This window comes from Mus caroli, unplaced genomic scaffold (assembly GCF_978045245.1).
Source record: "Mus caroli unplaced genomic scaffold, Mus_caroli_1 scaffold_11, whole genome shotgun sequence".
NCBI classification, from domain to species: Eukaryota; Metazoa; Chordata; class Mammalia; order Rodentia; family Muridae; genus Mus; species Mus caroli.
Genome location: NW_028227266.1, coordinates 94,583,752 through 94,608,900, shown reverse-complemented (window position 1 = coordinate 94,608,900; position 25,149 = coordinate 94,583,752). Strand labels below are relative to the sequence as shown.

General features: G+C 42.6%; 1 protein-coding gene across 2 annotated transcripts in view; it reads left to right on the top strand.

Annotated features, from left to right (window-relative positions):
* Pls1 (plastin 1) overlaps positions 1 to 25,149 on the top strand; it is a 94,711-nt gene that overhangs the window by 49,413 nt on the left and 20,149 nt on the right. For both annotated transcript variants that reach the window (XM_085827906.1, XM_085827905.1), the window contains exons 2-9: positions 4,357 to 4,461; positions 12,158 to 12,321; positions 13,634 to 13,763; positions 14,993 to 15,125; positions 16,754 to 16,835; positions 22,247 to 22,412; positions 22,493 to 22,635; positions 24,391 to 24,486. In XM_085827906.1, coding sequence (XP_085684032.1) covers positions 4,392 to 4,461; positions 12,158 to 12,321; positions 13,634 to 13,763; positions 14,993 to 15,125; positions 16,754 to 16,835; positions 22,247 to 22,412; positions 22,493 to 22,635; positions 24,391 to 24,486 — 984 coding nt within the window. In that variant the 5' untranslated portion in view covers positions 4,357 to 4,391. The remainder of the gene's footprint in view (positions 1 to 4,356; positions 4,462 to 12,157; positions 12,322 to 13,633; positions 13,764 to 14,992; positions 15,126 to 16,753; positions 16,836 to 22,246; positions 22,413 to 22,492; positions 22,636 to 24,390; positions 24,487 to 25,149) is intronic.

Genomic DNA, 25,149 nt, shown 5'->3' with positions numbered 1-25,149 from the left:
TGCTATAATAATTTCTGGCTGCATTCATTTTCCTACAAGTGACAGTGATTTCCTTTATCTTCAAAATCCTTGCTGAAGTATTAGAACTGAGGCGGGGACTACATCATAGAGTAGTGTGGATGAAACAAGAATATACACAGGGCATCGGAGATGTGGATGTCACAATGTGTACATTTGGTATTTTAATCACCATATTTTGCATTGTAAGATATGCCAGTGTCCTTTAAAACATTCATATACAGATAATAGGTTTATGTATAACATTGCCACTATCAATATTTGTAACCTGTGTCCAGACTTCTCCCATTCACTGTCTGACAGGCACTTCTTTCCTATGGCTGCCTCTACTCTTTGTGGTCTAAAACGGTACAGGAAGTGTATAAGGAAGAGAAAGCTCCTTTGCACCATGCGTCCACCTGCATTTCCTCTCGAGAAGCACTTCCTGCCTTTTCCTTTTCCTCTGTAAATTATTGTTGTGCCAACATTAAATAAGCGTTAAGTGGTAACAGCCATAAGTTAGGAAAGTAAGCCTTGGGTTTGAATTTCAGTTTCATCATGTCATTGAAGTGTCTTGAAGAGGGCTGGGGAGATGGCTTAATGGTTCAGAGCGCTGGCTGCTCTTCCAGAGGTACTGAGTTCAGTTCCCATCACCCACATGGTGGCTCACAACCATCTATAATGGGATCCAATGTCTTCTTCTTACATGTAGGCCTACATGCAGGCAGAGCACTCTTATACAGAAAATGCATAAATAAATGAGCCTTTTAAAGAGAAGAGGAGGCAGAGGCAGAGGAAGAGAGCCATAGGCTTCCAGAGCTTACCTCTAGTATATACCTCTATAAAAACAGGTTACAAAAATACTTGGCATTCCATATTTAAATCTATAGTTATTTCCCAAAATGTGTTTTACAGCTGCTCCGTCCCTGCCAGATCCACTTAGGAGCATCTCGGGCCTCTCTTAATTGAACTCTCTCAGTTGTCATGCAGCTCACTCAGTGTCTCAGTTTTACACTGACTGGGCTCTGGAGAAACCAGCCTGATGGCCCTGAAGAGTAGCTTGCCTTCTGATGGCTTACTGTCAGTGGTTAGCGTGCAGCTCTAAGTCCTTGTAATTTTTTTTTTTAAAAATTCTTTTGTTTTTTGAGATTAGTTGTATCATTTCCCTCTTCCCTTTTCTCCCTGCGAAGTCTACCATATACCTCTCCTTGCTCTCTTCCAAATTCATGGCTTCTTTTTTCCACTAATTGTTGCTTACATACGTGTGTGTATGTGTGTGTTTGTATATGTATGTGTGTATGCATGTATGTGTATGACAGTGCACATGTGAGATGGTGTGCATGTGGAGCCAGAGGACAGCTTTTGAGAGTTGCAGTTCTTGCCTTCCGTCTTGTTGAAATAGGGTCTCTTGTTTCTGCTCTTCAGCGTACTCTAGCTGGGATTCAGCTGGTTGTAGACATGCACAACTGTAATCCCAGGGCAGAAGCAGAGGAATTTTTGAGTTTGAGACCAGCCTGACCTATACAAGGAGACCCTACCTTAGCTTATCACACTTCAAATGTGTATCTTCTAAGCTGGGTGGTGGTGGCACACGCCTTTAATCCCAGCACGTGGGAGGCAGAGACAGGTGGATTTCTGAGTTCGAGGCCAGCCTGGTCTACAGAGTGAGTTCCAGGACAGCCAGGGCTATACAGAGAAACCCTGTCTCAAAAAACCAAAATAAAAACAAAACAAAAAAAACCAAAAAAAAAAAAAACCCAAAAAAAATCATTCTATTTCTGTTTGTTTCATTTAAAAAAGACGCAAAGCAACATCTTTTATACTTATTAGATATAAAAGCAAAAAAAAAAAAAAAAAGAGCCGCCTATGGGTAAAATGATTTCTAATATATTGCACGCTAATATTTTGCTTGATTGTGGGCAAATAAAATTATTATATATGATTAACAAATTACATAAAATCAAATAGGTTCTGCTAAGCATCAAGCCCCAGCTTTATATTAACCATTTCCAATGCAAAGCCATTAGCACAGCTAATTTGCAGCCTTAAATCTCTAGGCAAGTAGTCATTTTGAATAAGGCGTGCAAGATGACCAAAACCGTATTGATTCACCACTGGAATAGTAGTTTGAAATATTAGGAAGTTATGCAAGATATCCTACTAATTGATTTCTTTCAACTCAAAATAAATGTGCCTATAAAGAGTCATAACTGTCAGGCATGGTGGCACACACCTGTAATCCTAGCACTCAGAGGCAGAAGCAGATGGAGTTGAGTTCAAGGCCAGCCTGGTCTACAGAGTGAATTATCTAGGACAGCCAGGGATACACAAAGAAACACTGTCTCAAACAAACAAACAAACAAACCAAACTTATAACTGTGGAAAAACTTCTAAAAGTGAGAACTTAATAGAATGGATGCTTAAGGGTAGGGTGTAAGGAGCTCTCCTGAATCAATAGGCTGACTCAGTTGGACCATAGTCTTTTCCACTGATAAATCTAAAGCAACTCTTAGGATTTGTCAAAACAAAACAAAACCCCCCAAAAGTGCAAAGTTAAATAGTAGACAATATAATATTTTAAAAATCTATTTAATTATATTAAATTAGGACTCAATAATACCCTAGAAAAGAATGTAAAACATAGAAATCTATCATTTTGAGAGAACATCAAAGATTATGAGAAGTTGATAAGCAGATCACTTCAGGTTAGTACATGTGCAGCTGAGGCAGGCTCTGTGTTCAGATCATATCACTCTTTGACTGTTTCATATGATTTGACATATTACATTGCCATGAAAAATTTAAGTGAATAGATGATTCTGATAATTGGTATGATTTTGTGAATATTTGAGAAGTTGAAGCTCATATACATGAAATTATACATAAATATAAAAGCATTTGAAATGGGTTTTTCACTTAGCTTCAGTCCCTATTCTCTTATAGGACACAACTACTTATTTATATTCTGTGGTACATATTAACTGTCTTGTATAAATAGGTATACATGAGAGAAACATAATATAATTTGTATTTATCTTCTATGCTAAACATAAAAATCACTAAGTCACCTAAGAATAGGTGTTGAGCTGGGTGTGGTAATGTATGCCGTGATCTCAACAGTTAGGAGGAGGGAACGGGATTATCTTGACTTCCAGGCTAGCCTGGGCTACATAACAAGACCTTGTCTCAAAAACAAAACAAAAGGGTGAACTGTTGTACATTGGAAGTCTTAAACATATAAGTAACATACATGTTTATATTTGTTTTATCATACGGAAGCAAACATGGATAGGAAACATGGATGTTCTTTGAGGCATTGTGTGTAAGAATTGGAAACCATGTAAATACCATACAGTGAGGAATTCATCAGGTAAGTTATGAGATAATAATATGTGGCCATTAAATGTTGTATTGATAGGTAACAGGAAAGCATACCAATAATGAAGTAATACTAAATATGAGCACATTTTAAACCCCACCCCCGAGGTACCTGTGTTTAGAAAGTGGATCTGAGAAAATATAAAGATCTTAGGTAGTATTTCTGGACAGTAAGATGGGTATAATTTAAATTCTCTGTGTGTATTTTATACAAGCAACAACATTTTTCATTTTTATTTATGTGTGCCCCTGCTTGTTTATATGTGAACCATGTGTGTGCAGTACTTGTAGAGGCCAGAAGAGGGTGGTATGTCCCCTGGAACTGTAGTTAAAGGCAGATGTGAGCCACTTGATGTGGGAACTGAGAATTGAACCTAGGGCCTCTGCAAGAGCAGCTAATGCTCTTAAACATTGGCTCCACTTCTTACGTTCTCATAGCCTATTTTTTCCTTCCTTTTTATTCTTCCCTTTTTAGTTTGCCTTCCCTGTTCTGAGAAGGGCTCCACTAATCTGGAGTGACCTTTCACAGGGGAAGGGGAGGAATGTGGCTATGGTTGAATTATTTTGAAGGTGAACATTTCAGGCATGAATTCATCTCTGCATGAGCAGATGCTAACCCTTTTGTGGCTATTGTGCATGTCATTAAATTCACTTTCTTTGTCCTTTATACGTCCAAATGCTATACTTCCCCTAAACTGAAACACTTAGCTCAAATATAAATGAAAATCTCACCGACTGTTCAGAAGCTCATGTCTTATAGAAGCACAGGCTGTGGAAACCAAGCCTCCCCCATGCCCGCCCCATGCTGAGTCTGTTATTGTTTCCTGACTTGATCTGGATGTGTCACCAGGTGACCTACTGTTTGTTCCTTGTCAGACAGACTTTCTGGGTGACTTCTTACACACTGTGCTTCCTGTGTGCCTTAGGCGCATTACCAAATATTTCACGGGAACTAATTTTTTTTTAATATGTTCTTTCTAGATATAAAGACTTGAAGTAGCCCTTCCAGTCTAAAGATGGAAAACAGTACCACCACCATTTCTCGGGAGGAACTTGAAGAGCTACAAGAAGCATTTAATAAAATAGGTAAGGTTAAGAAAGCTGTGGTATCTGGTTCTGCTTGCTGCCTGGCTTCGGGGATGGGGCAGTGGCGGGGATGGGGCAGTGGCCTTGTCTCCTGCTGCCTCTGAGCTCTCCTCAGGCCTCAGCTCTCCACAGGCAAGGCTCTGCTCTTCTCAGGCAGGGCTCAGCTCTCCTCAGGCAGGGCTCAGCTCTCCTCAGGCAGGGCTCAGCTCTTCTCAGGCAGGGCTCAGGGTTCAGCTCTCCTCAGGGCTCAGCTCTCCTCAGGGCTCAACTCTCTTCAGGGCTCAGCTCTCCTCAGGCAGGGCTCAGCTCTCCTCAGGCAGGGCTCAGCTCTCCTCAGGGTGTTCCCTTTCTTTTTCTACCCAGGTTTCACTTAATTCTTTCTGAAAGATAAGCTTGCATTTCTAGGTGAATTGGACTTTAGTTCTTGATCACTATGCACAGAGGACAATCCAGGTTAATGAATGACAGTGTAACTGAATGCACTTTGCATGGTATGCTTGTTACAGAAAAAGAGAATACAGAAACATTTCCTTGTGTATGGACTGAACTCTGTCTCATGCCTTAGTCACCAACCGAAGTACTCTCTGACTCAATACAGAACCTTTAAAAATATAGTTTGTTTTTAAAGGCTGCATGTCTCCTTTTCCCGCCTATACATAATTTTTTTTAAAGTCATACTATTCTTTTCAAAGACTGTGTTTCTTCCTTTTTCCCCCTTCGTTCTCTGAAATCCCGGGTTTCAATTTGACATTATCGGCTTAGCAGCAGCTTTGTACTTTCCTCTTCTAAAACGTTTTCCTCACTGTTTGTCAAATTGGTCTCACACTTTCCTATTTAAAAACTTTGGTAAACAAGGAGAGTACGGACACCCCTTCCTTCCCTCCTTCCTTCCTTCCTTCCTTCCTTCCTTCCTTCCTTCCTTCCTTCCTTCCTTCCTTCCTTCCTCCCTCCCTCCCTCCCTCCCTCCCTCCCTCTCTCCCTCTCTCCCTCCCTCCTTCCCTCCCTTCCTCCCTTTGCTTCAGTTTGTAAATGTATGCGGGTAGCAAGTGAACTCTGAACCCTGAGCTCAGTCAGCAGACACTGAGCCTTGGCTCACCGTCCTTCCTCAGCAGAGTTCTTGGGGAACAAACCGCTGCTTGGAAAGCAAGAGATGATGGAGCAGGGAGGGTGTGGCCATGGATGGTCTCACACCTGGGCATCTCACCAGCCTCCTGAGCAATGACCAAAACTTCCATAGGGCTAACCTTACAGTGTGATGATAATAATAACGATTATTATTATTAATTATTGTCATTTTTAAAAATGTAACTTGTCTTGTCTTTTAAAAGTGACCCACAAATCACCAGTGTGTAAACAAGCACTGATAAAACTCCCTGAGCCTTCCTCGTGGGCCTGGAGAGGGGAGTGGACGTGTTCCCCTTTGTCACCGTAACATCACGTGAATGTGGCATGAAATGTTGCAGAAAGCCATTAGCAATAAATGTCTTAGAATATTGTCTGCAGTGCTCACCATTTTTTTCCAAGCCAAGAATTGGGGAGTTATTGAAATGTTCTCTCTTATTTTAGGTACTCGGAACCAGGTAATAAAGTGGTTCTGCCAGCTCGCGCCCTGGTCACTGTACAGGTGCCTGGAAGGAGAGCGCCCCTTTCTGGGTCTCAGGGAAATGAGTTAGCAATCTGTTTTCTTTGTCGAGCGTGCCAACTTTAAACTTTCTGACTCATGGAAACATAATCTTGCAATATTTAATTAATGGTATTTTGAACAGACAGTCCACCGATGGAATAATGTTGACAGTAAGATCGTTTGCTCTTTGAGGGAGCCGCTAACGCTGGCAGGGCGTGGCCTTGCTGACTTTTTAAGAGAGAAACGGGGATTCTTCAGTTCAGGAAGCACAGACAACTCCTCCAGAGGCAGAACACACCGCGCAGCCTGACGGGAAGGGGTATTTTGAGGTCACTGTGGAAAGTGGGCAGTTTAAAATATGTCCGCCCTGTTTTCTTTTTAAAACCGGGTTAAAACACACCAGAGTATTCTGCTCATCTTGAGTGGCCAGTTCAGTGGGAGCAAGTCCATTCACTTACTCAGGGCCACCATCCTTTCCCACAGGTCTCCTTCATCTTGTTGCACTAGAACTCCACATCTGTTAAACAGCTGCTCCCAGGTCCCTCTCCCCCAGCCCCTGGAAACCACCATTGTCCTTTCTGACAGATCTTCCTCTTGTAGAGACCTTGCGCAAGTGGAGTCATCCAGTAGCTGTGCCTTTATGATGTAGCACGTGTCACAACTGCCTTTCCTTTTAAAGCCTGAATAGTCTCCTATTGTGTGCACAACAACGGCATTTTGCTCACCTGTGCTGTCATTGGGTAGCCTTTCGAGTTCCTGGTTGTTGTGAACTCAGGTGCACAAATAACTGCTCGAGTTCCATTGTCAGTTCTGGGTGTGCTCCAGATGTGGACTTACAGGGTGCTCTTGCATCCACAATCGATTGCTGGGGTACGGCTGACTCCTTTTCAATGTGGGGGTGCTCCTTTCTATCCCCACCAAACATGGAACAGTTGTTCTCACTTCTGCCCATCCTTACCACTGTCTGCTCTGTTGCTATAGTCTGCTTTGTACCAACCAGCCTTACAGGTTACAAGCAGAATCTTGTTGTAGTTTTGTGTTTCCCAAGTGAGTACAGAGATGGAACAAATTTCTTACAGTGTCTGGTATGCTTTCTCTAGAGAGAAATCTATATTCAAGCCCTTTGCCTATCTCAAGTTGTTGTACCTTTGTCTCCGTCAGTGATTTCAGTCTGCGGTCAAAGCTTGGGAGCTATAGGTGTATGAGTTTACTTCTAGGACCTGAATTCCATTTCATTAGTGGGTTTGTCAGCTTTTGGGCCAGTACCCGTTTCAGATACTATGGCTCTGTAGTGTAGTTTGAGGTAAGCTACTGTATGTCCCCCCCCCCCCCAGCACTGCCCCTTCTCTTCAGGACTGATTTGGATATTAAAAGTGTTTTGTGTTTTCATATGAGTTTTACGATTGTCCTTTTGGCCGGGCAGTGGTGGTGCATGCCTTTAATCCGAGCACTTGGGAGGCAGAGGCAGGTGGATTTCTGAGTTCGAGGCCAGCCTGGTTTACAGAGTGAGTTCCAGGACAGCCAGGGCTACACAGAGAAACCCTGTCTCGAAAAAACCAAAAACCAACCAACCAAAAAAAAAAAAAAACCAAGAACAAAAAAACCCCCAAAAAGATTATTCTTTTGTGGTTCTGTAAAGATTGTCATTGGAATTTTGATTGAGGTTGCACTGAATTCATAGACTGTTTCTGAGTGATTCAGTCGTTTTTATATTAATTCTGCTACTCATGAGCATGACCGGTCTTTCCACTATCTCCTGTCTTCAGACTCATTCTTGATTGTTTCCAGGTTTTCACTATAGAGATCTTTGTCTTCTTAGTTAGGTTTATGTATTTGTTCTCTCTCTCTCTCTCTCTCTCTCTCTCTCTCTCTCTATATATATATATATATATATATATATATATATATATATGTGTGTGTGTGTGTGTGTGTGTGTGTGTGTGTGTGTGTGTATATATATATATATATATATATATATATATATATAATTTATCATTTTGATGAATGGTTCCCTTTATTAATTTGTAGCTATATTCTTTATCTTTTCTGACTAATTTGGTTTGAAATCTACTTTACCAGATATGGAAGTTGCTATGCCAGTTTGTATTTGATTTCCTATGTGTTTGATAGGTTGACATTTTTTTATCTGTCTGACTGTGGATGCATTTTTTGCCACTGAGCTATGATCTTTGGAAATAGCAAATGATTGGATTTTGGGGTGGGAGAAACTTGGTTAACTAGACTGCTTTTTTTTTGAATTTGGAACCATTTCCTTTTAAGATTATTTAAGTTTGATAATTCCTGTGAGTCAGTTGTTCTCAAGTGTTTTTTCTCTCTTCCCCCCTCTCTCCTCCCCTCTCCCTCTCCCTCATCCCCCTCCCCACCCCCTCTCTCTTTTTCCCCTATTGGTATTAGGAATTACTGTGTTGGGCTCCGCAGAGTCCTTCCTAGTTCTCTCTTGTTATCCTTAGCTCTCACTAAGCTGCTTTTTCTGTGCTCAGCCCTCAAGACAGAGCTTCTCTGTGTAACCCTGGCTGTCCTGGAACTCACTCTCTAGACCAGGCTGTCCATGTACTCAGATCCACCTGTCTCTGCCTTCGAGTGCTGGGATTAAAGGTGTGCACTACTGCTAGGCTTCTCTTTTCTCTCTTTGCACAGCATCCCTCTAAGTGTTTTCTGCATTGCTGAATTGATGGTCAGTGAACTGCCTTAGTTTGTGCTTGTCTTGAAAGGCCCTTATTTCTGCATCAGTTTTCACTGATAGATGGCTCTGCTGGAGATAGCATCCTTCGTTGGCAGTGGTTTCCTTACAGACTTGAAATACGACATTCTATGCTCCCTAGCTTTTAGGGGTACAGTAAGAAATTTCATGTTATTCTGATGTATTTTTTTTTATAGATGAGTTGCTATTTTTTCTTACAGATTGTAATATTTCAATTTTAACATCTTGGCTGAAATATATTAAGGAGACATTTTTTTCTATCATCCTGCTTCTTTGGGGGTTCTCAATGTCTCTTGTGATTGGATGTCCATTTCTTTGTATAGACTTAGGGAATTGCTTGTTAGAATTTTGTCGATAGGTTCTTTCTTTAATTCTTATCTGAGCTTCTACTCTGTGGGTTATTAGGTTGACTCTTTAATCTTACCTTAGAGTTCTTCGACGTGTGGTCATCCGCTCTCCCTCTCTGCATTTATTCATGTTTGACTGTCATACTTTATTGACATCATTATCTAGCCTTGGTTTTCTTTCTTCTGCATGGTTGAGTCTATTGCCAATGGGTGCTTTATACTACATTTTTATTTGGTTCATAACGTTTTCAGATTCCAGAATTTCTATTCATTTAGTGTCTGCCCCCATCCATGAATATTTTTGTGACTTTCTTTCCTCTGTTGCTTTTTTATACATATTTGGACTTTACTCTTACTCTACTGACTTGGCCCTCAGTGTTGAGGGGTTTTCTTTATGTTCTGAATTGATTTTCTTCCTTCCCTTTCCTTCCCTTCCCTTCCCTTCCCTTCCTTCCCCCCTTCTTTTTCCCCTCTCTTTCCCTCCATTCTTCCCTTCCTCCCTTCCGTTTTTCCTCCACCTGCTTGTTTGTGATCCTGACCATTTTCTTGCCTAGTAAACTTAGGAGATTTTCATCCAAAATGAACCACCCCCACTTCAGCACCTTTGAGTGCAGTAGTTGGGTAGTTATGATCTGTTAGAGACACCATGTTATCTTGCCCCCCTTTAACTGTTTCTTTGATGCTGTGACATGTGTGTTGGGTTGAATATCTCTTCTTTTTATTTGGGGATGTTTTTACTGAGCATCCTACACCCGAGGGCTCACGATGATACTCCAGCATCAGCCAGAGGAAACAAACTGCTTTAACAACAAAAACCACACCAAGCAATATAAGGGACAGAAATATAGTTAGAGCCCACCAGTGCATCAGTAAGGAATAAGATAGAAAATGGCAAAACCAATGTGTAGCATTGGATGAAGTGAATATATTACTCGAACATGGAAATAGCAAATTAGGGAGCTAAGGGAAAGGGGACAGGAAAAGGAAAAGCAGAAGACAAACGAAACTAGACAGGAGGGGAGAGAATGCTTCAGAAAAGAGGAAAGTGCAAGAAGTGAAAATCAAACAAGGAGTGGGGGCTGTAAATGGATGTGCGCAGGATGTGTGCACAGCGGAAGTCAGCTTAGATCCTTCTCTCACTCAGCCTGGAGAGGCACTGGCCACAGCTAGGATGGGCCTTCCCTTCTCAGGTAAGCCTTTGAGGAAACACCCTCCAAGGCACACCCAGAGATGCATTCCCAGTTCTAAATCTAGTCAAGGTGACATGAAGATGGAGCTTCACGTATGTGCTTCTCTGGTGTAATGGTGGCACTCTGGACTCTGACAAGATTCTGCGTGAGCTGACGGCCATGCCATTGCCAGAGCACTCAAGATGGCAGCTTGATGTGTTGCCAACTAAGCAGAATTGCTTTGTGCTCTCTTTGTTTGGAGTCCAGAGGTGCTCCCAGTCTCTAGGGAACCCTGCCACCTGCCCAAGGCCACCTTAGTGATAACATGAAAACATTCAGAAGTGTATTTCCAGAAGTCCAAATATAGGGGTGAAATTTCCTTAACACCTGATCCCAAAATGTTATCAAACATGATTAAACATGTGTAACAGTATGAGAAATATATACAAGCAATAAATTATCAACAAGTAAAATGATTACATGTGTTTTATATGCAACAGATAGATATTATGTAAGGAATGTGGGGCCTCTGTATGTGTGTGTGTGTGTGCGTGTGTGTGCTTGATTTTTCAAGACAGGGTTTCTCTGTGTAGCCCTGGTTGTCCTAAAACTCCATCTGTAGACTAGGCTGGCCTTAAACTCACAGAAATCCTCCTTCCTCTGCTTCCAGAGTGGTGGGACTAAAGACATGCACTATGACTGGGCTAAAACTCTTTTTTATTTACTTAACCTACTTATGTATGTGAATGTTTTGCCTGCATTGCATGTATAAGTACCAGATACATGCCTGGTATCCTTGAAGGTCAGAAGAGGGTATTGGATCTCCTAGAACTGGAGTTACAGATAATTATGAGCTACCATGTGGGTGCTGGGAATTGAACCCCAGTCCTCTGCATGTTCATGAACAACACATGTTCTTAGCCACTGAGCCATCTTTTTAGCCCCCATTTTATAAATTTTCTCAGCACAAAGTCTGGGTGGTTATGCCATCTTGACCTTTGCTGATATTTTTCTTTTATATATCTGACACTCCCCCAAGATTATTCCTCTGAAGCATAGATTTCTGTCAGAGCTCTGTCCATGCCATATACTTAAAATACATAGGTGAACTCCACATCTATGAAATGAACTCTATTTAAGCACGAGTGCTTTGATTAGGTGTATTGTACAGTATGATTATTTTAATGAGATATCCCATGGTCTCTGGCATTTGAACACTTGGCACCCGGTAGGTAACAGTTTGGGAAGGTTAGGAGGTGTGGGCTTTCTAGATGACCGAAGTTGCTAGGGGTGGGCTTCGAGAGGTTAATGAGTCAGGTCACCTTTAGTTCACTCTATCTGCTTCGTGATTGTGGTTCAGGATGTGAGCCCCGGGCCTCTTGCTCCTGCCCTGATGGACTCTTAGCCCTCTGAACGGTCAGTCCAAATAAGCTCCTTGCTCTGTAAGTCGTCTTGGAGTTTATCGTAGCAACAGAGAGGTAACTAATGGCTACACACCCTGTATCGTTCAGATTTAGGAATAAAGCGCTGATTTTCACCCTTCCTAATGCTGGGGCCCTTCAATACAGTTCCTCATGCTGTGGTGACCACCGCCCCCCCCCCCCCAGCCATGAAATTATTTCTGTTTCTACTTCATAGCTGTAACTTGACTATTGTTATGAATCATAATGTAAACATCTGTATTTTCTGATGGTCTCCGGTGTCCCCTATGAAAGCATCATTAACCCACAGGTTGAGAACTGCCAGAGGAAAGGCTCCTCCCACTTTATAAAACAAGCGTTTAGAGTTCTGCCTTGCCTTCCTTCATTTGACAGCTTACCATGTATCTTTACAGATATTGACAACAGTGGATATGTTAGTGACTATGAACTGCAGGACCTATTTAAGGAGGCAAGCCTTCCCCTTCCTGGGTACAAGGTGCGCGAGATTGTGGAGAAAATATTAGTAGTTGCAGACAACAACAAAGATGGGAAAATCAGTTTTGAGGAGTTCGTGTCGGTGAGTAGTCCAATACTTTCCTAGTTATCAATCATCTTGTCCCAAGTAGGCTCTCAATAATGCCTTTGTTAGGTTTGATATGATCTGGCTGCAGAGGGCAGGCAAAACGTCGCTTTCAAAATGGTGATGGTGATGATGTTAATAACATATTATTGTGGAAACAATTTCCACAAATCATACAACAAAGGAGAATATTGAATGGAAATCAAGTTCAGATAACGATCATTCAGGCCCTAGAATAACTGTACTTAAGTTGAATATTATCGATCAGTAGTATAATTGAATAAGATGTAAATTTTCTGGTTTTGCATTCTTTATCTGTTAAGTAAATATTTGAGCCCTGGGCATTGTGAACAGTGTGATGAGCAGAAAGAGATGTGGTCCTTGCATTTGTGGCATGTCCGAATGGCAGGGAAGGCAGCATCACAGAAGCAGATAGAAACGCCAGCTGTGGTGACTGCTGTGGTAGAACAGCACAGGCCCCGTGAGCGGCTAGGATGCTTGGGGCTGAGCTTGAAGGGGGGAATGGAGGACCTGGGGGACTCGGGGAAGTCACCTCCATCTGGGAGGAAAGAAGTTAAGTAGGAAAGGGGGTGGGGCCGATAGTGTGGGAAGCAATTAGAAGTGGCAGTGTGTCCTGAGACCCTGTAGTCCTGGAGATGCTGGATCTTTCAAGCAATCAGAAAGAGGGTTCGTATGGGTAGAGCTGAGGGGGTGAGCAGTGGAGCAGGAATCAGGTCTTGTGGGCCGTGGAGGATTTTTTTTTATCCTGACCACCAGGAGGTCCCTGAACTAGGAAGAGGTGATCTGATTAGATCCCAAAAGAGTCATCTCGACTGTTACATGTAGAAATTATTACTTCATTTAGCCTTGCTGCTCTCTGTAGAGCTCAGGGAATGACAGGGAGAGGGAGTTTTTGTTAAGCCTCTAGATAGTCCGACAAATGCTGACTTATTTACTTGAACACCTATTTATCATGGGGACGTTCAGGGAGCAGTTTGCCTTCACTGGAGTATTTTAATGTCTTTATTATACAATGATTTTGTGGTCTATAGTAGTAAAGACTTTGGCTATACAATAGTATTGCCAGTGTGTTCAGTTTCAGCTTAGCTGTAATGTGTTCTTGTGGTTGCGTTACAGATGTTAGTCCATTTTGTGCGGTCGGTAAAATGGCAGAATTGCCTGTTTATACAGGCGTCGAGCACGAGAGCACCCGGTTCATGCTTACATGTGTGTCATTTCAGATAAATGCAAACCTTAGCTGTCGTTCATGTCACTAGAGTGTCTCAGTTTTACCTGTCCTCCATTCCAGCTGATGCAAGAGCTAAAAAGCAAAGATATCAGCAAAACGTTCCGAAAAATAATTAACAAAAGGGAAGGGATCACTGCCATCGGGGGGACGTCCTCCATCTCCAGTGAGGGCACCCAGCATTCGTACTCAGGTATGTCCCCTCCAAGTCTGTCCTGGCAGTCCGTGATGCCGTTAGTAAATGTCTTCCAGCCTAAGCTGCCGTTATGATTCAAGCCATTATTTTCCATACGGCAGCGGAGGGAGAGAAAAGCTGCAGAGTTAATTATACTGGGATTTAAATATATCTCGCGTTCAGCGCTGCCAACATGAAAAATGCCGGCGTCACTGGATGCTTGCGTTCATGTCCCCACTGTATGTCTCAAACCGAAGCCATCGAAAACAAAATGGATGCTGTGTGCGTTCACTCTGGGTGGGTTCTGGGTGGGAGCATTGTAAAGGATTTTGGGGAGTGATCCCTGAGGATGAAATCCAGGGCCTCAGGCACACTTGGGGAGTGCTGTCCCGTAGCTGTCTACCCCAGCCTTCGTCACCACTCTTTGAGTGACTTTCTTTGGTGACATGCTTAGCTTGTAGCGGCTGATCTGAGAACGGGGAGATTCTTGCTTATTGTAAGGATTTTTTTTCCCTTCCATTTTTCAAGACTGATGCAGTTTTTGATCAGGCCACCAAATGCATAGGGGACATTTCACCTGATGTGCCTGATCTGATTGGATCCCTGGGTCGTTTGCTCAGTTTGAAACCCAAAGTAGCAGCAACTCCCTCGAAAGGCTTATGCCTGTTAGGCAAGAGCCACCTCTGGAAACACATCACCTCATGTGTGGGCACATGTGTGTTTGTTATTTTTTGCTTATGTTAACTTTATTCAGTACTGGATTTCATTGTGATCTTCTTATGCACATGTATAATGTATTCGGACCTTCCCCACTCTGGCTGGCCACCTTCTTCCCAGCCCTAACCCAATACATCTTTTATAAGCCCCAGATCACAGCAGTTATATCCTTCTTTGGTGATAGAGTTTATTTCAATTGATTTCTTTTTTTCCTTTTCCTCTGATTTAAACAATCTAGGTGGGTATAATTGGCCTCTCGTGAGTTGTTTCTAACTCAGGTGATTTTAGTAGCAGTTTACATCTGGGAATATCCAGCCAAATGCATTTTCTCCTAATGTAAGATGCATGCCCTCCTTCTTGTCTACCATGCAGCGAATCCCCTTTCTCCATCCCTGAAGTCTTTGATCGGATCTCAGTAGTGTTCAACAGTGTTGCTCACTCTCTCGCTTAATAGGAGCGAACAAGTATGTTCTTGTTAGTGTGATAAATGGTGTGAATGAAGTTTGCCTACTGAGACTCTCTGTTTTCAGAGGAAGAAAAAGTGGCTTTTGTTAACTGGATAAACAAAGCTCTGGAGGATGATGCAGACTGTAGCCACCTCCTACCCATGAACCCCAACGACAGCAGCCTTTTCAAGTCGCTGGCAGATGGCATCCTTCTTTGGTGAGCTGAACACAGGAGCCGTGCACTCCTACTGTCCCAGCGATGGGTGTTCCCTGGACACTGCTCTCCAGAGGATGAGTTAGTCACGATTGTCCAGAAAGTGTTGCGTGGTCTTCAGCATCTCCCCTGGGATGTAATATTTCGCAGTGCCTTTTGTATCTGTTACCATAACAACGCCATGGAGCTTCAGAGTCCGTCACTGCATTGTAAAATGTTGACATGGTTTTTCTTTCCGCTTCTCCATGAGAGTGCTGACTGGGGTGGGAGCATGAGGTGGGGCGTAGAAGGAAGACACGCCTTCATTAGACGCAAATGAAGCCGTATTTCATTTCAGCTTCTGCTCTTCTCTGTCTGCTTCGCACACGCTTCCTTGTGAACTTTCTATGAGAGCACATCTGTCTTTGTCATGTTTACCACAGGTGTATGGTCACAGCATACTTCTTTAAAAAAAAATAACACTTGAATTCAACCTGTTTTCTTTGTGTGTGTGTGTGTGTGTGTGTGTGTGTGTGTGTGCGTGTGTGTGTGTTTGCTTGCATGTATATGTACAGCACTTATGCTTGATGTCCGTGGAGGTCAGAAGAGGATATCAAATCCCTGAAACTGCAGTTTCAAGATGCTTGTGAGCCACCTTGTGGGTGCTGGGAGTTGAACTCTGTTCTTCTTCAAGACCAAGAAATGCTCTCAACTTCTGAGCCATCTCCCTAGTACCAAGTCCCAGCACACATCTTTATACAATGCAGTGTCTTTATTTTTTTTAATTAAAAAATATAGTACAATTACAAAGAAAATGCATATCACAAATACCCAGAGCACCTGTGACTAACTCAGCACCTGCATGTTGTCTTCAGGGTTGGTGTGTGTGTGTGTGTGTGTGTGTGTGTGTGTGTATTTAAAAAGGAAACAAAATCCCTGAACCTTCCTATAAGTATAGGAAATCAGTATCTATAAAATATACTTTAGTTTTCATTTATATTTTTTTTCTTCCCCCAACTTTTAGAGAATGTCTGACTATGAGCCAAAACTACTTTCTTATTTTTATATTCTGAAACATAGAGACAAAAATCCATATTTTTTCTTTTTAAAATGTGTAAATTTCTTTTTCCTTTTTGATTTTCAAGATAGTTTCCCTGTGTAGCCCTGACTGTCTTGGAATTTGATACATAGACCAGGTTGGCCTCAAAGTCAGAGATCCACCTGCCTCTGCCTCCCTAGTGCTGAAATTTAAGGGTATATGTCACCACCGTCCAGCTAAAATGCCTAAATTATTGAAGTCCTCAACCAAGGTGTTTGCTCCTTCACCTTCTGAGACAACACAATTCATAGTGTGTTGACGTCCATGGGAGCCGGCAGTTTCAGGATTTGTCTTGGGTAGCTAATGTTGATGACCATCTGAGGAAACAGTGGAGATTCCCATGCAGCAAGTGGAGGTGGGCCACTGTAGAAGGCAGGGATGGGCTCAGACAGACAGCTGTCTGAAGTTTTCTAATGACGCTCCCGACACAAACGGCAGCTCAGTAAGATAGAAAGGCTACTCTTTTCTAAAGTAACCAATCGGACTGCTTGCCACAGTGAATTAAAAACATTTCTAGAAAGTTTCGGCTAAATGGTTCCTGTTTTCTCTTCAGCAAAATGATCAACTTATCCGAGCCAGATACGATTGACGAGAGAGCCATCAATAAGAAGAAGCTCACTCCGTTCACAGTGTCGGTGAGTACCTGCCTCTTGCTAGCAATGTGTGACTGTGCTCAAAGCTGTCCATGGTGCTGGGGATTTAAACACAACCTGTCATATTAAAAAATGTGAAAAGAATTCCAGTGTCTCGAATTGAAACCAAGCTACATTTTATAATAGAATCCATTAAGATTTTAAGTACTTTGGATAAATCTCTGTATTAAAGGCAGTAGTGCTAGTTTACAGTACAGTTGCTCTTTTATTGATGACCTTTGGATGCCAGTGTCCATTCGTCCTCCTCCCTTCCTCCTTTTCTTCACTTCCTCCTTCTCTCCCCCTCCTTCCCTTTTCCTTCCATCCCTGTCTCTTCTTCCTCTTTACATCATACACTCTGCCTCTTTTGTCTTATCTTTTTTTTTTTTTTCTTTCACACAGGGCACGTGGCAGGCTAGCCCAATGAAGAGTTGGGGGTCAAAGAGAGCACCATGCAGTTAGGCCATATTTCACTAGTTGACAAAGTGTTTATTCTTTCTGTGCTAATCTTTCCTTAGAGGTTAACCAGAGTCTGAATTTAGAGTCCCCAATTTTCCCTTTTACACCTGCTGAGCAAATGCAGAGCAATTAATATTCACCAAGTATTTTAAAGCATATGTGAGCTGAACATGGTGGTCCACATGCTTAATCCCAGCACCAGGGAAGCAGAGACAAGGGGATCTCTGTGAATTTCAGGTCCACCGGGGATATGCAGAGAGACCCCAACTGAAAACCAAACAGCTAAACAAACCATTGTGCGAATTATTCCCCGTCTCTTCCCAGAAATTTTATAATGAGATATATACTTTGAGATCAGGAATGTGCAATTCTTGATTTTGCTAAAATTATACTGCCTTCCTTCTAAAGTAAACTGTGACCTTAGAAAGTGATACAGGACTGATTTTGAACTGGGAAAAGGTGTCCCTCTTTATTGTTGCCCTTGAGAAATGGAAAACCTGGTGCTGAGCACAGGACTTTCTTGCCCCTTCCTTGATAACAGGCCCATGATGTTGCATCTGCCCCGTAGAAATACCAATTGTCAAAGGCCGTTTCCAACACAGTCCCCAAAAGTTTATTCCCTCTCTCATTTTGTAATAGGCTTTTCAGTAAATGAGTGTGAATACTGAAAATTTACATCTGCCTTCCTTTTTAGAAATGCACAGGTCGTAAGTGTTTATGGCACTGAACATGAAATCCAGCATTTCCTGTGGTTTTTATAAACTTCCTGTTGATGAACTGTTAGACTTCCTTTAACATGTCTGTGGAGTGCATTAAATAACATACAGTATCTTGTGACTAATTCACAGTAGCTACAGAAAGGAGCCGAGGGGCTCAATATCATACAGTTTTGTTTTTAGAGGCAACACTTTTCCTGTGCGATTATTAGCCCAAGCCTTTTGGATGCTTGAGAGGATGCGTGTGGGGATTTTGAGAAAGCGTTACCACGGGTGTTAACTCTGTCTTGGTTGTTTAAGATTTTAGGGTCTAGAGCAGAAGATATAGTCTAGACAGTTACTGTTACGATGCTGGTGCCTGCTGGAGTGTGAAGCAAGGGGAGAAGAGGTTTGAGGGCTGTCTGAGACCAACTTCAACAGACAAATGCACTACTAGTTCCTATGAGACGTTTTAATTGTTACAGAAGACAAAACTGTGGATTCCCATTCCCCACCGTATGACAGTAGGGTCCTGTGATGCCATGCTACAGCAAGCTGAATGAGAATGAGGATAAATGACATGTGGAGGTTATAAAACTAAGGGAAATGGACAGATCAAGAGAAGAAGAGGAGTCTTCACTGAGCAAAATCCCCAGCCTCAAGGCTCCTTGACAACCCTGAAATGTCTGATCTAGGAAAGATGAGGAAGGTTTGGGAGAAGGCTCAGCTGGTAAAGCAGTTGCCTTGGAAGCGTGAGGGCCTGGGTTCAGTGTCCAGAATGCACATTTTTAAAAGCTAAATCTTGGTGATGAGAGCTTACGATCTGTGGTAAGAGAAGTGGAGACAGGCGGAGGCACCATGGCTGGCAGCTCTGCCTACCTGATGAGGTGCAGGCTAATATGAGCCTCTGTTTCAATATAAAAGTGGATGGCTCCTGAGGAACGACACCTCAGGTTGTTCGCTGGCGGCCTCCATATACACGTACCTGCACAAACATGCACAATCATGCACACGAACACACGTGTCCACGTAAGCATGCACACATACTCAGAAAGGTGATGTGAGAGTTGGCAAGGTGGCTCAGCAGGTACCAAGTCAAATAATCTGAGTTCAGTCCCTGGGACCCATATACTGAGCGTCAGCCTGGCCGTTTGCTTCTTGTTCTTAACATGTCTAGAAGTTGTCTTACTCTCTACTAACCTATAGAGCAGTAATGCTGGCTTTATCAAATGCAGAATACTATTTACTTGGATACACGTGACAACGTCTCCAGTTAGATGCCATGTAAGACATTTTCTATACTTGTATTGAAAACATCAACAAAACAAGATAACAAAAAACATAGCAACCATATAAACAATAAACCTTAAAAGCTGATATTTAATGCAGCTCATATTGCCCTCATATTGCCACCAAAACTTGTTGATACGACAAAGCTGGATTTATAGCTTATTGAAGTAAGAGGAGACCCTCATTTACAAAGCCTTGATCATGCCTTGGACCTGGGAAGGTAAAGGCTGAATCTGAGGATCTGAGGATGGTTTAAGACATGGAAAGGGATGCAGTCAATAATCCTGATTCAGACTGGGTAAGGAGAGTAACACAATATGAGACCAGTATGTCGAAGCAATGGGGGGTGCCTTTGAGCTGAGAAAGTGACAGATTCTTAGGTCATAAAAAGATCTTTTTAATGGGTCTTTTAGGCCGTACCTATAGAAAAGACTCTTGGGGGGGGACGTATTAATGAAGACAGAGTACTAGCTGATTCATGTCAGTGGAGACAAGAGAAGCAGCATATGTCACCCCTGTGTAGACAGGAGTGGGGCGGGTCGGTGTCCAGACTGAGAACAGTGGTAACGTCGTGGCTCTTACGATTACAATCAGTTTAGTGCCCTTGCATCCTTCTTTTGAACACAACTCCATGGTGTCAGCAAATAGGAAATGGGTCATTGTAAAATCTAGTTTGTTGTAATCCTTGTCACCAAGCTCGTCCCCTTTGCTGGTGTCTTCTGGGGAGTCCCGAGTATCCAAGCATTCTTTATACTCTGGAAAGGAAAAGCTAGGGAACTGTTAGTGCTCAAGCCTAAATTGGCAGAGAGGCTATCTCTTTAAAATTGTATCGATTTGGCTTTGGGTATTTAAAAGCATCTGAGGCTATTAAATATTTTATAAGTGTTTGCTTACAGTATTTGCCAGGTACTGATAGCATTCTGTATTTGAAGTGAATTATGAGGCTATAAAGATGTGGAAGGTCTTCTTGTTCTGCTGCTACCGGTGGGGAGAGCTACACAGACAAACTATACTACAAATGCAATCCCAGACTCTGACTTTAATCACTTCTTCTGGATCCCCAGGAGATACCGTGGCTTACATGGAGCAGCAAGGTCTATTATGTCCATACATTGTAACAGGAAGCCACTGAGGTACTCCACCGTAAGATCTCTACAGTGTTGCTCTTGTTACCAGCACATGAGGCAGTTGTTACTGTCCTTACGATCCAAGAGTATCTGACCTATCAGACCTGCTTGCTCATTCTAAAGTCCATCTTAGGAGTCCATGAGTTTGAAAGCTGCTTGTGCATCATCCTTTTTGAAAGAATTGCTTTTGAGTAGAGACTTTACACAGATAAAGATTTTTTTTTTTAGCCCAACATCAATAAACCAGTAGTGCTGAAATTTCTAGAGGAAAATACCAGTAGAATATGTTAAAAAGGAAACATTGTATATTAATAACTTCCTTTGTTTGTGCATATGCAGTATAAGCCATGAGAATCCAGATGGTGGTCAGTTGCAGGAGACAGTGCCAGAGCCAGTTCCTGAAGCTTCCTATTGCCCCACAAAACATGTGAGCTCCACCCTCTCCTGTCCCTCCATGCCTAGCCCACCTTTCCCCATCCATCCATTTATTCAGGAAATGTTTATTGGGCATATACCTCATGCCTGAGTGCCTGAGGAAAGCCACCAGCAGCTCAGAGCTTTTGCTGTTTTGTTTGTTGTATGTAGCTGGCACAGGGGTTGGGGTATGGAATTCTGAGGTAGACTGTTGGGCTAGTATGAATGAGGCCCAGTGCTTAGTCCCTAGTGCGAACAAAAAAAAAATAAATAAATAAAATCATAACTGGAGGGATATAGCAAGAACAAAGCAAGTATATTAATACTGCATTGCCTTGTTTGTGTGTGGGAGTCTGAGGATTGTTTTGTCCTTTTTGTTTGTTTGTTGTTTTGGTTTCTGAGAAAATATCTCATGTCTCTCAACAGGCCCTGACCTTGCTTTGTAGCCAAGGCTGACCTTGAATTCCTCTTGCCTTTTGCTCCCACGTGTTAGATAACAGGCATGTACTACCTTGCTAGGCTGGTAATATATAATATTTTAGAGAGAGGAGTAGGATCAGGGGAGTACTGTGTATGTGAGGTGATGCTGTCTTATGATGTAGGATATTTGGAGAAGAATGCAGATTAGGTATGTGTGAGGAGAGTTTGGAAGCAGCTGGGTAGGCTAACAAGGTGGCTCAGGGGTAAAGGTGCTTGCTGCTAAGCCTGACTAATTGAATGTGTAATCCCACATAGTGGAAGGAGGGAACTGACTCAAAAATGAAAAGTCCTGTGTGGTTTGAGAACAAGAGAAGTAAGAGGACAAGGGAGAAGGAGAGACTGTGAGTAGCAGTGGTGACAGGAAGGGTGTGAACGGTTTTAAACCTGATGCCTAGCTCAGTCTGTGTGCCTGCAGGACATCTGCCATAGGGTGTTCCTGGCAACAGGTTGTACAGAGGAAGTGTGAGAATGGTCTGAGTTAGGACACCACTGGAGAAAGGCATGTTTTCAGAGGTATTTGGAGCATGACATTGGTATAAACTAGTGACTGGATTTGGAAGGGCAGAGAAAGGAGCAAGATTAAAGCTTGTTCCTAACAGCTGAGACAGAAAGTGAGTGAGAAGTGGTTTTAATAGGGATGGAGGAAGATGGGGGAAGAATGGTAAGACAAGCCGATTGTCTTGGACATGCTGGACTTACGGTGCTTTTAGAACACAGCAAACATAAGCAGGGGGTTTATACAGTCTTAGAGCTGGAGGAGACACAAATCTGAAGTTCACTGCCCTATGCACATGACAGTTAAAGCTATTGAGTTTTACTACTAGTAGCTTAGCCGTGTAAGGTTATGTTTAAAAATCTGAAAATTTTTTACAATCAGTTGTTACAGATAACTTTGTGGGTAGGATTTTAGAAATATTTCCTCACCCGTGCATTTCTTTTGGCAAATCAGGAAAATCTGAACCTAGCGCTGAACTCTGCCTCGGCCATCGGTTGCACCGTGGTCAACATTGGTGCTCAGGATCTCAAGGAAGGAAAGCCTCATTTGGTTTTGGGGCTTCTCTGGCAGATCATCAAAGTGGGTCTTTTTGCTGATATCGAGATTTCCAGGAATGAAGGTGAGAACATCAAAACCACCCCATTGCAGCTGAAGGAGCCCCACGAAGGAAGAGCTTACCTCTCTGTGTTTCCCGCTCAGCCTTGATCGCATTGCTAAAAGATGGCGAGGACCTGGAGGAGCTGATGAAGCTGTCTCCTGAGGAACTGCTGCTCCGATGGGTGAACTACCATCTGACCAATGCGGGCTGGCGCACCATCAACAACTTCAGCCAGGACATCAAGGTGGAGAGTTTTGAAAAATTACAGTGCACTTTCTTCTTTCTCCTTTCCCTTTCCCTTTCCCTTTCCCTTTCCCTTTCCCTTTCCCTTTCCCTTTCCCTTTCCCTTTCCCTTTCCCTTTCCCTTTCCCTTTCCCTTTCCCTTTCCCTTTCCCTTTCCCTTTCCCTTCCCCTTTCCCTTTCCCTTCCCCTTCCCCTTCCCCTTTCCCTTTTGTTCATTCATTTGTTCCTTCTTTCTTTCTTCCTCTTCCTCCTCTTCTTCTTCCTCCTCTTTTTTCCTCCTTTTCTTCTTCTTCCCCTTCTTTCCCTTCTCCTTCTCCTCCTCCTATTCTTCCTCTTCTTTCTCCTCTTCTTTTTCATCATTGTCATTGCTATTCATCATTATTTGTGGTGTGAGCATATGCTACAATATGCATGGGGCATCCAGAAAACAAACTGTGGGAGTTGGTTCTCTTGCTACCCTGCAGGCCCTGTAGATGGAAGACAGGACACCAGGCTTGCGCAGCACACCAGGCTCACACGGCACACCAGGCTTGCACGGTACACCATACTTGCATGGCTCACACAGCAAACACACGCCCCACCGAGCCATTACACTGGTCCAAGGTTTAGATTTCAACACTCGGAATTTCCTTTTCACAGTGAAATAAGGTTACAGGATATAAGAAATAAGGGGTTCATACTTAAAATCGAATCCACAAAGATGCTTGGGGGATGAAAAAATGCACCTTACTTTTTCCTGTCTGAATTAGATGCTAATTCACAAAATTATTTAAAATTTACAAGATCTTTTAAAATTGTAAACCAGTTTATTGAGGTTCGCTAGTCCAAATCCCCTTAAAATTCAATTCAGTTTATTCAGACATTTATTACGAATTTCCTGACTTTACCAGGCACAATGATATAGAGGCCAGCTTTTGAGAAGTTTACCAATTAGACCTAGCAAACCATGTAAATCTTACTGGCTTAAAGAATTAGTTTTATATTTCTCATGATTTTGTGTGTTGATCCAGCTTGGCTAGGCGGTTCTTCTTTACGTTTGTCTTCTAAATCAGTTGTCAGTTTGGATAATCTGAGATGTGTACAAAGGCATTGGTCATGCGTCTCTGTGCCAGGCCTTTCCATATGGCTACCCTGGGCTTCCTCGCAGTCTGATAATACTGGATAGTCAGAGATTTTAGATAGAGGTTGACTTCAAGAGAGAAAAACCAGAGGTTCCCTGGGGTTTGGAGCTTGAGAGCCCTAGAACATTCAACTCATTTTGTTGGTCAGAGCAAATAGCCAGGGGGAACAGAAAACAACCTTTGCTTTCTGCTGGGAAGAGCTACATGCATGTTTAGAGAAAAACTATGGTAGCCATCTTTGGAGATGGCTACATTAGATGACTTAATCTAGTGAGGTCACGGCTTATGTATAGAGACTGGAGAGGGAGGCACCAGTTCATTCTAGAGATGCCAGGAAAGCCTTCCCAGAGTTTGACTTGAGCCTTAGATGACACTGATGCTTCGGGATGTAAACACATGAGAAAGATGAGCAGAGGGACTTCCAGGAATAGGCAGCAACATTGCTAGAAGTTCTGGGGTGTCAAAGAGCAGTGCCAGACACCCTGAAGTACAGTGTTGTGTATTCAGGGGCCTCTAGGCAGTGGTGCACTAAGTTGTTTAATATACCATTTTGTTTTGACATGGGAACACTTTTTTCCATAAAATTATTTATTATTTTACATTTAAAAGTGCTGTTTCTTCTCTGTTTTTTGAAGGATTCAAAAGCCTATTTCCACCTGCTTAATCAGATTGCTCCTAAAGGCGACCGAGATGATGGGCCTGCCGTAGCCATTGATCTTTCAGGATTTAATGTAAGTGAATTTCTAAACTTGTTTTATGTACTGTAGTAAGAGTAAACATGACATAAAATTTATCAGTTTTGAGTACATACTTCAGTGGCATTCTGTTTATTTTTCGTTCTGTGCAGCCATCACTACTGTCTCTTTTTAAAAGTGTACCCTTTTCTTGATCTCATGGTGACACTGAGATCCAGCAGTGACCACCCACTCCCCCAATGGTGACATTGTATCCATCCAACAGTGGCCACCCAGTCCTCCAATGGTGACATTGTATCCATCCAACAGTGGCCACCCATTCCCCCAATGGTGACATTGTATTCATCCAACAGTGGCCACCCACTCCCCCAATGGTGACATTGTATCCATCTAGCAGTGCACACCCATTCCACCAATGGTGACATTGTATCCATCCAGCAGTGACCACCCACTCCACCAATGGTGACAGGGTATCTATTTTGGTGCCTGCATTGGTAACTTTTCATTGCTTACTAGAAGTGACTATCACTTTCTGTGATCTCACTGTTTGTTGCTTATTGCTTCTTGTTTGTTTGAGACAGTTTTAATATATAGCCCAGGCTGGCCTGGGACTCACTTTGGAGTCCTGCTTGAGCCCCTGAGTGCCAGGATTGTAGGGTCACCAGGATACCCTGCATGTTTTCCTTCTTTTCAACTGCA